The 14,445-nt window shown below is 38.5% G+C and overlaps 1 protein-coding gene across 6 annotated transcripts in view; it reads right to left on the reverse strand.

The window, feature by feature from the left end:
• The window catches only part of Lrp1b (LDL receptor related protein 1B), a 1,890,041-nt gene that overhangs the window by 240,853 nt on the left and 1,634,743 nt on the right, over positions 1–14,445 (reverse strand). For all 6 annotated transcript variants that reach the window (XM_040745299.1, XM_040745298.1, XM_040745301.1 and 3 more), the window contains 2 exons: positions 13,983–14,166; positions 12,027–12,112 (listed from right to left, as the gene is read on the reverse strand). In XM_040745299.1, the coding sequence (XP_040601233.1) occupies positions 12,027–12,112; positions 13,983–14,166 (270 nt within the window). The remainder of the gene's footprint in view (positions 1–12,026; positions 12,113–13,982; positions 14,167–14,445) is intronic.

The following is a 14,445-nucleotide window of genomic DNA, read 5'->3' on the forward strand; positions in this document are numbered from 1 at the left end:
AAGGCCTAGTGAAGCAGAAATGGAGCACTAAGAAAAAGACAGGGCAACATAGGAATAAAATAGGGGGAAGACATGAATAAGAGCAAAGTAATGACATGCCATGTTGAAATCATTATTTGTATGCTAACTTAAAAATTAAATACATTCATAAATGAAATAAATCAAAGCAAATTATTTGGATCCCTATAACAGAGTTATCAAAGGAAGCATAAATGCTTCCTTTTTAACCCAGACTTTTGTCCAAAAATCAGTTATGATGCTATTTCTGATGCTTGTGAAGAACAAGCAGCCCAATGACAGCTCTGTCCTAGTAGGTACCTCACTGTGCATCTCAGTCTATCTGGAAAGCATTCCAAAACCAGCACATGGAATACAAGCACTGGGAGGGAGCATTTCAGTTTGCCTAGGACAGAGAAGAAAAGTAGCTTTCACAGGGATATCATTCAAATTTATGCTGTTGTTTGTGGGGATATTATAATCCATACATATAGTTTCAGAACACAAAAGCCATGTAAACACTAGTGTGAGTCTCCCCAAGATTCATTCTCTGCTTTCATTCTTCCACTCCTCCTGACGCAGTATCTTGGAGATTGTCCAACCATGTTTTTGATTGAAATTGTTCCCAAATTCATGAGCAGCTGTATTTTTAAAGTAGAAGGGAAAGCAAGGAAAGAGCTATCTTAATTTGGGGAGTCATTATAGTGCTAGAGGGAATCATTACAGGGCTAGTGAGAAAACTGGCACTAAGGAAATGCCCGGGAATCCACAAAGATTACCTCAAGCTCCTAAGCATTAGTGTAGAGGGTATCAGAACCAGCCTTGCCCTGTAATAAGATTGATGACTATCTAAATTACCATCATAGAACCTTCTTCATCAGGCAACAGAAGGAGGCATATGCTGAGATCCACAGCTAAGTACTCAGCTGAGCTCCCAGAGTCCAATCTAAGAGAAGGAGGAGTGATAATATGAGCAAAGGGATCAAGGCCATTTAGGGGATACCCACGGAGACAGTTGACCTGAGCTAGTGGGAGCTCACTGACTCAGAACTGACAGCTGGGGGACCCCCATGGGACTGAACTGGGCCCTCTGAATGTGGGTGACAGTTGTGTGGCTTGGGCAGTCTATGAGTAGTCTGAAAGTGGGACCAGGATTTATCCCTATTTCTTGAACTGGCTCTTTGGAACCCATCATCTTTGTAGTGATACCTTGCTCAGCCTGGAAATAGAGGAGAAGGTCTTGGTCCTGCCTCAAAGAGATGGACCAGACTTCCTTGACTTGACATGGGAAGGTTTACCCTCTCTGAGAAGTAGATGGGTGATGTGGAAGGGAGGTGGGGGGAGCCGCAGGAGGAGAGAGAGAACTTATTTTGATATATAAAATGAGAAAGATTTTTTAAATATAAAATTATGCCTAAATAAATAAATGTAACCTCCCAAAAGAAAAAAAAGATAAAATCTGTTTATGAATATTTGTTATGAATTATATATCAAATCTGAAAATATATTACTTTAAAAGGAAAGTTAAGAATAAATAGAAGAGGGAAGTAGCTGTCCCTCTGGCATCATCAGGTAAACAGGCCAGCTTCCCGGCCTGTGTTCCAGAGCCTGCAGATCGCCTGGGAACTGCACAGAGCTCCCAATCCCGGCGGGAGCATCAGGTAAACAGGCCAGCTTCCCGGCCTGTGTTCCAGAGCCTGCAGATCGCCTGGGAACTGCACAGAGCTCCCAATCCCGGCGGGAGCCAAGCACCCCACCTCCAGATCTTCTCTCCCACCAACGATTCCAGGAAAGGAGAGGAGGCTGGGCGCACAGGGAAGTAGCTGTCCCTCTGGCATCATCAGGTAAACAGACCAGCTTCCCGGCCTGTGTTCCAGAGCCTGCAGATCGCCTGGGAACTGCACAGAGCTCCCAATCCCGGCGGGAGCATCAGGTAAACAGGCCAGCTTCCCGGCCTGTGTTCCAGAGCCTGCAGATCCCCTGGGAACTGCACAGAGCTCCCAATCCCGGCAGGAGCCAAGCACCCCAGACTCCAGATCTTCTCTCCCACCAACGATTCCAGGAAAGGAGAGGAGGCTGGGCGCACAGGGAAGTAGCTGTCCCTCTGGCATCATCAGGTAAACAGGCCAGCTTCCAGGCCTGTGTTCCAGAGCCTGCAGATTGCCTGGGAACTGCACAGAGCTCCCAATCCCGGCGGGAGCATCAGGTAAACAGGCCAGCTTCCCGGCCTGTGTTCCAGAGCCTGCAGATCGCCTGGGAACTGCCCAGAGCTCCCAATCCCGGCAGGAGCCAAGCACCCCAGACTCCAGATCTTCTCTCCCACCAAAGAGACCAGGAAACTACAGGAGCCAGGGAGACCAGGGGAGTAGCTGTTCCGGATCAGGTACAACAGGACCCAGCATAGGGTCCAGGGGACCAGGTAGGAGGCTAAGCGCCCCAGATTCCTGTTCTTCTTCTCTACCCACGGACCAGCATTTGGACAAGGCATAGAAGAACCACCAGATTACTGGACTTACTAGCACCCACCAAAAGGGAACTCTGGTCCCCAGACCAGGAAGGGGCTCTTTCTGCACCCACTAAAAGAAGACATGGGAAAGAGACAATACAAAAACACAGTCAGCAACAGAAAAACAAATATGACACCGCCCGATTCTAGAGACTCCACACCAGCAAGACCCCAATATTCCAACGCGAAGGAAGCAGAAGAGAACGATCTTAAAAGCACTTTCATGAAAATGATAGAGGCCCTAAAAGAGGATATTGGAAAATCCCTCAAAGAAATGGAAGAAAAAACAAACCAAAAAATGCAAGAAATGGAAGAAAAAACAAACCAAAAAATGCAAGAATTGGAAGAAAAAACAAACCAAAAAATGCAAGAATTGGAAGAAAAAACAAACCAAAAAATGCAAGAATTGGAAGAAAAAACAAACCAAAAAAGGCACGAAATGGAAGAAGAAATGAAGCAAAAAATGCAAGAAATGGGAGAAAAAGCAAAGCAAAAAAATGCAAGAATTAGAAGAAGAAACATACCAAATAAGGCAGGAAATGGAAGAAGAAACAAAGCAAAAAAATGCAAGAAATGGTAGAAAAAACAAAGCAAAAAATGAAAAAAATGGAGGAAGAAACAAACCAAAAAAGGCAGGAAATGGAAGAAGAAACAAAGCACAAAATCCAAGAAATGGAACAAAAAGCAAACCAAAAAATGCAAGAAATGGAAGAAAGAACAAACCAAAAAATTCATAAAAGGCAACAAACGGACGAACAGATAAACAGAAAATTGCAAGAAGCAATGCAAACGCTGCAAGGGTTGAAAACTGAAATAGAGACACTAAAAAAAACACAATCTGAAGAAAGACAGAAAATAGAAAAGCTGGACAAACAGTCAGGCACTACCAATACAAGCATTACCAACAGAATAGAAGAGATGGAAGAGAGAATCTCAAGTGTTGAAGATACATTAGGAGAAATGGATTTATCAACCAAAGAAAACCTTAAGTCCAACAAATCCTTAACACAAAACATCCAGGAATTATGGGACACCATGAAAAGACCAAACCTAAGAATAATAGGTATAGAAGAAGGAGAAGAAATCCACCTCAAAGGGGCAGAAGGCATATTCAACAAAATCATAGAAGAAAACTTTCCCAACCTTAAGAAAGACATGCCAATGAAGGTACAAGAAGCCTACAGAACACCAAATAGAGTGGACCACAAAAAAAATCCCTCGCCACATAATAATCAAGACCCCAAACATACAGAATAAAGAAATAATATTAAGAGCAGCTAAGGAAAAAGGTCAAGTAACATATAAAGGCAGACCTATCAGAATTACACCTGATTTCTCCATGGAAACTCTGAAAGCCAGAAGGTCCTGGATAGATATTCTACCTACACTAAGAGACCATGGATGCCAGCCCAGACTACTATACCCGGCAAAGCTCTCAATCACTATAGACGGAGAAAACAAGATATTCCATGACAAAACTAGATTCAACCAATATGTGTCCACTAACCCAGCCCTACAGAAAATTTTGGAAGGAAAACTCCAACCCAAGGAAGCTAACTACAACCAGAAAAACATAAGCATTAGAGAATCCCTCTCTACCAACAGCCAAAAGAACAAAGGGGCGAAATTCCACCCATAATTCCACCAACAACAACCATCGCAAATCGAAGAAGGATGAGCAATCAATGGTCATTAATATCCCTCAATATTAACGGCCTTAACTCACCCATATAAAGACACAGACTAGCAGAATGGATTCGAAGACAGAACCCTTCCTTCTGCTGCATACAAGAAACACACCTCACCCTCAAAGACAGACATTACTTGAGAGTTAAAGGTTGGGAAAAAATTTTTCAATCAAATGGACCCAAGAAACAAGCAGGGGTAGCAATCCTAATATCTAACAAACTAGACTTTAAAATAAAATCAATCAAAAGAGATGAAGGAGGTCATTACATACTCATCACAGGTGAAACCCACCAAGACGAAGTGTCTATCCTGAACATCTATGCCCCCAATACAAAGGCATCCACAATCGTTAAAGAAACATTATTAGAACTTAAATCTCATCTAAAGCCCCACACAGTTATAGTGGGAGATTTCAACACACCACTCTCACCACTAGACAAGAATACCAGACAGGAACTCAACAAAGAAGCAAAGGGTCTAATAGAAGTAATGACCCAACTGGGATTAACAGATATCTATAGAACATTTCATCCACATAAAAAAGAATATACCTTCTTCTCACCACCACATGGAACCTTCTCAAAAATCGACCACATACTTGGCAACATATCAAACCTCAGCAGCTACAAAAAAATTGGAATAACTCCATGCATCTTATCAGACCACCATGCCTTAAAATTAGAATTCAACAACAACACAAATTGCAGAAAACCTACAAACTCATGGAAATTGAATAATGCTCAACTGCACCATCCCTGGGTCAAAGAGGAAATAAAAAAAGAAATTAAAGACTTCCTCGAATTCAATGAGAATGAAGACACAACATACCCAAACCTATGGGACACTTTGAAAGCAGTGCTACGGGGAAGTTCATAGCACTAAGTGCTCACATGAAGAAACAGGAAAACAGTTATACCAGAGAATTAACATCACAGCTAAAAGCTCTAGAACACAAAGAAGCAAACTCCCCAGGAGGAGTAGACGCCAGGAAATAATCAAATTGAGGGCTGAAATCAACAAAGTAGAAACCAGGAAAACAATACAAAGAATCAATGCAACGAAGAGTTGGTTCTTTGAGAAAATCAACAAGATAGACAAACCTTTGTCCAAACTTACCAAACAGCAGAGAGTGAACACGCAAATTAACAATATCAGAAATGAAAAGGGGGACATAACAACAGACTCTGAGGAAATCCAGAGAATCATTAGGTCATACTTTGAAAACCTGTACTCCACAAAATTCGAAAATTTAAAGGAAATGGATGACTTCCTGGACAGCTATCATTTGCCAAAACTAAATCAAGAACAGATAAGCAATTTAAATAGACCTATAACCCCTATGGAAATAGAAGCTGTCATCAAAAGTCTGCCAACCAAAAAAAGTCCAGGTCCAGATGGCCTCAGTGCAGAATTCTACCACAAATTCAAAGAACAGCTTATACCAATTCTTTTCAAAGTGTTCCACACAATAGAAGCAGAAGGGTCTTTGCCAAACTCTTTCTATGAGGCTTCAATAACCTTGATCCCCAAGCCACACAAAGATACAACCAAGAAAGAGAACTTCAGACCAATATCCCTCATGAACATTGATGCAAAAATACTCAATAAAATACTGGCAAATCGGATCCAAGAACACATCAAAACAATCATTCACCACGATCAAGTAGGTTTCATCCCAGGGATGCAGGGATGGTTCAACATACGAAAATCCATCAACGTAATCCACCATATAAACAAGCTGAAAAACAAAAATCACATGATCATCTCACTAGATGCTGAAAAAGCCTTTGACAAAATCCAACACCCCTTCATGATAAAGGTCTTGGAGAGATCTGGGATAACAGGGACATACTTAAACATAATAAAAGCCATATACAGTAAACCAACAGCCAACATCAAACTAAATGGACAGAAACTCAACGCAATTCCTCTAAAATCAGGAACAAAACAAGGCTGTGCACTCTCTCCATACCTTTTCAACATGGTACTTGAAGTTCTAGCTATAGCCATACGACAACAAAGGGGGATCAAGGGGATACAAATTGGGAAGGAAGAAGTCAAACTTTCACTGTTTGCAGACGATATGATAGTTTACATCAATGACCCAAAGAACTCTACCAGGGAACTCTTACAGCTGATTAACACCTTCAGCAAAGTGGCAGGTTACAAGATCAACTCAAGAAAGTCAGTAGCCCTACTATATACAGATGATAAAAGGGCTGAAAGAGAAATCAGAGAAACATCACCCTTTACAATTGCCACAAACAACATAAAATACCTTGGGGTAACGCTAACCAAACAAGTGAAAGACCTGTATCGTAAGAACTTTGAATCTTTAAAGAAAGAAATTAAAGAAGCCCTCAGAAAATGGAAAGATCTCCCATGCTCTTGGATAGGTAGGATCAATGTAGTAAAAATGGCAATCCTGCCAAAAGCAATCTACAGATTCAATGCTATCCCCATTAAAATCCCAGCACAATTCTTCACAGACCTTGAAAGAACAATAATCAATTTTGTATGGAAAAACAAAAGACCCAGGATAGCCAAAACAACCCTGTTCAACAAGGCAACGTCCGGAGGCATCACTATCCCTGACCTCAAGCTCTATTATAGAGCTATAGTCCTGAAAACAGTTTGGTATTGGCACAAAAATAGACAGGCAGACCAATGGAATCGAATTGAAAATCCGGGTATTAACCCACACACGTACGAACATCTGATCTTTGACAAAGAAGCTAAAAATATGCAATGGAATAAAGAAAGCATCTTCAACAAATGGTGCTGGCATAATTGGAGACTGGCATGTAGAAAAATGCGGATCGATCCATGTTTATCGCCATGCACAAAACTTAAGTCCAAATGGATCAAAGACCTCAACATAAATCCAGCCACACTGAACCTCTTAGAAGAGAAAGTGGGTGGTACCCTTGAAAGAATTGGTACAGGAGACAGCTTCCTGAACATAACACCACTAGCACAGACAGTGAGATCAACAATTAATAAATGGACCTCCTGAAACTGAGAAGCTTCTGTAAGGCAAAGGACACAGTCAGCAAGACAAAAAGGCAGCCCACAGAATGGGAAAAAATATTCACTAATCCCACATCTGACAGAGGGTTGATCTCCAAAATTTACAAAGAACTCAAGAAGCAAGTCTCCAAAACAGCAAAGGACCCAATTAAGAAGTGGGCTGCAGAACTAAATAGAGAGTTTTCAATAGAGGAGTCTAAAATGGCTGAGAGGCACTTGAGAAAGTGCTCAACATCCTTAGCCATCCGGGAAATGCAAATCAAAGCAACTCTGAGATACCATCTCACTCCTGTCAGAATGGCTAAAATCAAAAACACCAATGACAATTTATGCTGGAGAGGATGTGGTGAAAGGGGACACTCCTCCATTGCTGGTGGGAGTGCCAACTGGTTCAGCCACTTTGGAAAGCAGTATGGAGATTCCTCAGAAAAATGGGAATAAACCTACCACAAGACCCAGCAACTGCACTCTTAGGCATATATCCAAAAGATGCCCATTCATATAACAAAGATGTCTGTTCCACTATGTTCCTAGCAGCTTTATTTGTAATAGCCAGAACTTGGAAGCAACCTAGATGTCCCTCACCCGAAGAATGGATAGAGAAAATGTGGTACACCTACACAATGGAGTACTATTCAGCAGAAAAAAATAATGGAATCATGAGATTCGCAGGCAAATGGATGACACTAGAAGAAACCATCCTGAGTGAGGTAACCCAGTCACAAAAAGAGAAACATGGCATGTACTCTCTCATATATGGATTTTAGACATAGATCTGGGGAGTGCCAGCCTACAATCCTATTGCCAGAGAGTCTGGGAAACAGAAACTTCATTTACTGGCTGGTTAAGTACTGAGCTGAACTCAAGAAAGCCAGTATCAGAGAGGGAGGACTGATGATCAAAGGGAATAAGACTGGGCTGGTTGAACCCCCAGAAACAGCTGACCAGACAAAGGTTAACTCTTGAATCCCAGGCATCAGCCTGGGAATCCAGCATGGGACTGATCAAGACCCCCTGAATCTGGGTGTCAGTGAGGAGGCCTAGGTAATCTATTGAGCCTTGGACAGCAGATCAGTACCCATCCCAAGTATACACACGGTCTCTGGACTCCCATAGAACAATGTGAGGTGCACTCTCACCCTGAACTCTTGGGGAAGGGTCTAGGCCCTGCCCTATATGAAATGACAGACTATGGACACCCCCATGGAGGGCCTCACCCTCCCTGGGGGAAAGAGGGGATAACGGGGGGGGGATGGGGGGGAGGGCACGGGAGGAGGGGAGGGAAAGGGAGAGGGACCTCGTACTGACTTGTGAAGCAACCTTGTTTCTTATCTAAATTTAAAATGGAAAATAAAAAAAATATTAATAAAAAAAAATTAAAATAAAAAAATAAAAATAAAAATATCAGACAACTCTGAAAAGCACTGAAAATGCTCTGTGTTCTGCAGGATCAAATATTAAGTCAAGATTTAATTCCTTATGTAAACATGCATGCCCATCCTATTCATTTGCAAATTCATTACCAACTTTACTAAATGTTAATTTTGTATATGCAAAAGATATGATTTATGACCAGTAAATGTTTTATTTGGATACCTAATTTAAACTCTTATATACCCAGGATCTTGTGAGATTTCTTGGGTAAAGAGGTTGGGAGTGGAAAAACTTTATGAAACCCTAACCTAAGTTATGTGCAGTTAGGTTTCCAAGACTGATAGGCACAAATCAGGAAAGAGTTCATACCTGACCTAATAAGCTATGCAGATCCTTTAGAGTCTATTGTAATTGCGCGCAAATGAGGCATTTATTTAGCTGGGATTTGAAACTTCTCAGAAATGTCTAAAAACCATAGAAATATTAAAGAAGCTGGTCCCAGAAAAAAAAAAGAATAAATAGAAATATGATGTTAGTATAACATTTTATGTAGCATAACTAGAAAAGAGCACCCATCTAATTTGCTGAGCTAGACCGTCATTAAAGTACTCAACCACACGTGGATGGCCATCTGATGGTTGGGAAAGGATGTGAGAATGGCATTTCATATTTCAAAAGCCCCTTTATAGAAGATTGCATCATATAAGAATGAAAAGTTGTGTCCTTATATGAGTATTTGACCAAGGGAAAACTGGATATATATTCCACATTTGGGAAATAGAAGAAAAGCATCCCTTCAGATCCATGGTTATGTATTCTGTGGCAAGTAACAAAACATAAACTCGGATATTAGATTTCTGGATGCCCCAGATGTTTGCTTTGGGTGTACTATAGTTGTGTTTTATTTGAGCTTGTATTACACAGATGTTCCTGGATTTTGAATGGTTCAGATGATTTATCATTAATTAGTTTAGTTCCAAACTCTTGCTAAGGCTCATCTAATTAGAGTGGCAATAGACTAACAAAAAGTGAGTCAGAATTTGAACTGCTTATTTTTTCAAAGGGCAGATAGTTTGTTCATATACAAATTATTTTTAATTAGAAGATAATTGGTGCTATAATATACTTGGTAAAAGCTCTGAGTTCATCATCATGACTTTATATCAGGCTTAATTGCGTCAACTTTTGCCCTAAAGTTAGTTCATTTCACAGTTTAAATGACTTGTAGTCTTAGGGTTGAGTGTCTATTCTACCAGTGATTTGCTGGTTTGGTTTGTTTTGAGAAAGGAGCATTAATAAACATGGTCATTCCAAAGTTTGACTTCAGTTTTCCTTTTTACTTTAAAAGTTCAGAATTTGATAGTAATAACGTTGTCTTGTATACATATAGTTCTTTATAAGAATCAAGCTGAGTCTAAGTAATTAATGTTCATATACTTTACTTCTTTTCAACAATAGAAATAAATTAGGAAATTCCAGAAAGAAAAAAATTTATTTTTTCCTGCCGGCTAAATTCTAGTAACAGCAATATAAATGTCAAAGTTCCAACTCTCATGAACCATAACACTTATCATAAGCAACCTCCTTTCACTTTGTCTCGAAATCGAGGCTTGTTGCCACAAAATCATACGTCATTAGTTATAAACAAGGAAATATGAGGTGTTAAAATAATGACTGCATTCAAGTCTTCACTAAACTCAAAGGAATTAAAGTAAGTAAATTCTTATTGACACTGCTAATTGCAAATGATAACAAAAACTAAAAACGGGGGTTAACATTAATTTTCTGACAACATGCTAAAAACTGGAGAATGGTTTAATTAAACCCACTGAGCATATCTGAAGTGACCATGAAAAAAAATGCCACGTTCATATTCTCCAGACTACTGCATAGACAGCTTAGTAAATTCATATCAGTAATCTGCGACTTGTTATTACTCAAATGGTTTTCTCTTCAGGGTAATAGTGTATATGGATTAGGATTCTGCAATGGTCTAGAAATTAAGTTAGCTAAATGGAGACTTTTGTAAGAAGAACATACAAAATTACCTCTAACTTTAGCAAGGAACTATCTGTCATTTAAATAATGACAATTCAAATCAAAAGTTAGCAAATCCAGTATAATAAACTAAAGCTGACAATACAGAGAATTTCAAGCACATCCAATCCAGCCAAGGTGGACCTTTTTCTGCAGTTGTGCGTTAAAGCCCACAGAAGACAGCACCGCTCTCTCTGTGTAGAATCATATGCAAAGAACATTAAAACTGTCAGAGGCGCGAAAAATAAAATCTGAAAACTGGGGTCATCCCTATGGCTTCAGAGTTGAAAATTAGTTTTGTCAAAAAATATACAAAATATAAATATTAAGCATATGATACTATATTTTTATTTATTTTGACAGAGATACAATATCAAGAGAAATTTATTCAAATTTTTTCTACATCTTTAGATACTATCATATAAGTGGGTGTGATTCTGCTCACAGGAATACTTAAAATTTTACAATGTTATGATGAAATAATGATGCTCAGCAAAAATGATATATTTCAAGAAACCCTCAGGCCAGGCTACATGCAATACTTTCCTTTAGTCTTTTGAGATTGCTTATAAGCATTTCAACAGTGAAATATGGTTGTTATAAAATTCTAATATAACCATGTCTTCTACATATCTATTAATTTGGCAAAAGGAAGCATTTTAAGTCTATTTCCACTCAGGTATTCATGATTAGCAATAATGCAAAAGGCAACAGGATCCTGCACTATGCTGAAGTAGTTCTACGATGTTAAATAGGTCTACAAGTTATATAGAGGAAAGTCCTCTTCTATTAAAACAATCCAAAAAACATATTAACCAAGAAAGAAAAGAAAAGTATTCCTTATGAGCGTCTTGAACTATAAGGAATGGGGATGAAAAGCAAGGAGTTACGAGTTATCAATGAAATGGTGACTATGTAACCAACTCTTTTGCTCAACAGAGTTTATAAGTAAAATATTTAATGATCTCCCCATAAATTGACACAGTGCACTATAAAAGCAAGATTATTTAAATTAGTAGTAAAAATCTCAATCTTATTAATTTTCAAGAGACCATATCTAGAAAATCATAGTACGCCTAACAATTTTGGCAATATATAGAATAACTTTAGAGAACACTGTGCCACTTCTAACATGCCATCCGATTGTAACAAGGCATTTCTAAGACAATGCTCAGCATGAACTATGCCCTGCCATCTTCCCATTTTTCCATGGAGCATCACACAATATGTTGGAACACTTTGTTAATCACAGTCAAAACATTTATGGTAAGTTTTTTCTATATATATGCATGTATAAGCTTTATACATTTTAAGGATTGCTGCTTTATGTACATAAGTTTGCTGATGCCTGGCGAGCCAAACTTATTTTCTCACCATGTTGGAGGCGACATACCTGCTTTAGAAGTGTGTAGTTGGAGCCGTCTGTGCTAATTTTTCTTATCTCATGTTGATCAGCAAGAATTAAGAATGGTTCTTCATCTTAATACAAAGAAAAACATATTACACATTTTAAACCTATAGCTTCCTGTTGAGACTTCTCTCAGTTCAATGTGTAGCAGTGTAAATGAACATACAGTAGTTTTCACAGTAATAATACCTAAAGAAAGCCATTCTGTCTGTAGGACAGTGAAGCAACACATGTAGGCATAGCAAGAAATGTCAGTAATTAAGCATGTATCTCTTTTACTCAGTTCTCACAGACATTAGACAAATAATTTGGTATAAGAAAATCGCATGTCTGTCTGTCCATCTATGTATGTATGTATGTATGTATGTATCTATCTATCTATCTATCTATATGTTTATATATGAATGCAGATAATTTCAGACAATGATAATGTAGCGCTATGTTAGAAGCTATAGTAGAACCAAATATTTGATAGTCAGATTTCCTTCTTGATTATTAACTTTCAATTTTCAGATTGTAATTGTTCTATTTCTCATTGTTTTTATATTTAATCATTTTACATTATTATTTTTTTCACAAATGCTCCACTGACATGTCCTTGTCTCTTACGTATTTTCAAATTCACAAATGTGCATAACAAAGACATGTTTATGTTCAGTACATCATGAGATATATTTTTACTCTTTAAGTTCATAGTTTGTTAGTTTTCACTTAGAAGCAAAATAAATTCTTAAAGAAAAGAGAATATAGTCAAAGAGAGGGAGAAGGGAATATATGAGGAAGTGAGATTAATATCATAATGCAGAAATCCACAGAGACAGCTAAACTAAGCTCATGGAAACTCATGACCTTGAGACCTACAACTGTGGAGACTCCAGGCGACCAAACTAGTCCCTCCATATGTGGGAGACAGTTGTGAAACTTGAACTATCTGAAGGGCCCCTGGAAGTAAGACCAAGATACAAACCTGGTATATGAGCTAGCTTGTTGGAGCCCATCCCCTGCGGTGGGATGCCATGCTCAGGCTTAATGTATGGGAATGGGGCTTGGGCCTGCACCAACCTCTTGTGCCAGACTTTGCTAACTCCTCATGGGAGCCCTTACCCATGAGGATGAATGAACTATGGGTGGTGTAGGAGAGAAGTGAGAGAGTGCAAGAGGAGATGTGGGAGGGAGAACTGTGGTTGGAATGTAAAATGAAATTTAAAAGAATAAATAAAGCGCTTCAAAAGCTTTGTATATACATTCAATTGAACAAATAGTTAAATAAAGTCAATATAATTATTTGTTTCCATGACATTTAAAAACTAAGAGGGATAGAATTTCTTGTCCATGCCATTTTCCCACCCTAAAAATCATATAGTGCTTTGTAACATTCTCATGTGTATGATTTCTCCCCTAATTTACAAAATTATATGTCTTGATTTATTAAATTCACATTGCTTAGACTAAACAGAATTTTAAGGTTTTTAAATAGCTTAATTATTGATATACTAGTATATAGAAATATTTATTATTATTACTACTATTAGTGGTCTATGGCTCTCTGTGGCATGCATTTATGCATGAATGTGATACAAGAGTGAAGAAAATTATCACAATAATATCACAGTGATGTCTGTCAACATTGGCTAATGTGATAATAATCTATGCCTCAGATAAAGTAAGCTGTAGATAGTTATATCACACACATGCAATCTCAACATGTCAAAAACACTTAATATTTCATGAAACAGTAATGTAATTTCTCTCAAGCAGAGAAAAACATGTATAGCGTACAAAGTCAAAGTAACAAATTCCAATAATGAATGAAGAATTTGAATTCTCAGACACAGGTACAAGGAATATATTCAATAAATAGTTATAAAATTCAACATCCATTCGTGTAACTGAGCTTGGATAGTGGATAATTCACTATCAATTCACTATTCATTTCACTACCTGAGAGTGACCTGCAGCCATTTGGGTTATTGGGCTGTATTTCATAGCCTTCCGCACACTGGCACTTGTATGTTCCATATGTATTGATGCATTGCTGACTACAGGGGAAGCCGGAAGAACATTCATCAATGTCTACACATGTTTTACCATCATCCTTCAGTTGGAATCCAGGCCAGCACTTGCACTGAGGAAAGAAATGATCAATGAATGTCACTGTTGTTGTGTGTTGTTTTTGATTATATCTTTAGCAAGGTTCACACTAGAAAGACACTTAAATAGGTAGTAGGAAGTTGTTCTGTCTCCTCCCAAATAACCGCAGTAAAACTACATATATTATGTAAAGTTAAAATAACTTCTGACCTTCTGAATCTCAGAAGATTAAAATTAAAACCACCAAATCCAGGTAGCTAGAAAAGAGTATGGCAAAACCCAGACCTCAGCATATATATTCTGTTCAATCTTT

This window comes from Mesocricetus auratus, unplaced genomic scaffold, assembly GCF_017639785.1.
Source record: "Mesocricetus auratus isolate SY011 unplaced genomic scaffold, BCM_Maur_2.0 Super-Scaffold_100004, whole genome shotgun sequence".
In the NCBI taxonomy this organism is placed as follows: Eukaryota; Metazoa; Chordata; class Mammalia; order Rodentia; family Cricetidae; genus Mesocricetus; species Mesocricetus auratus.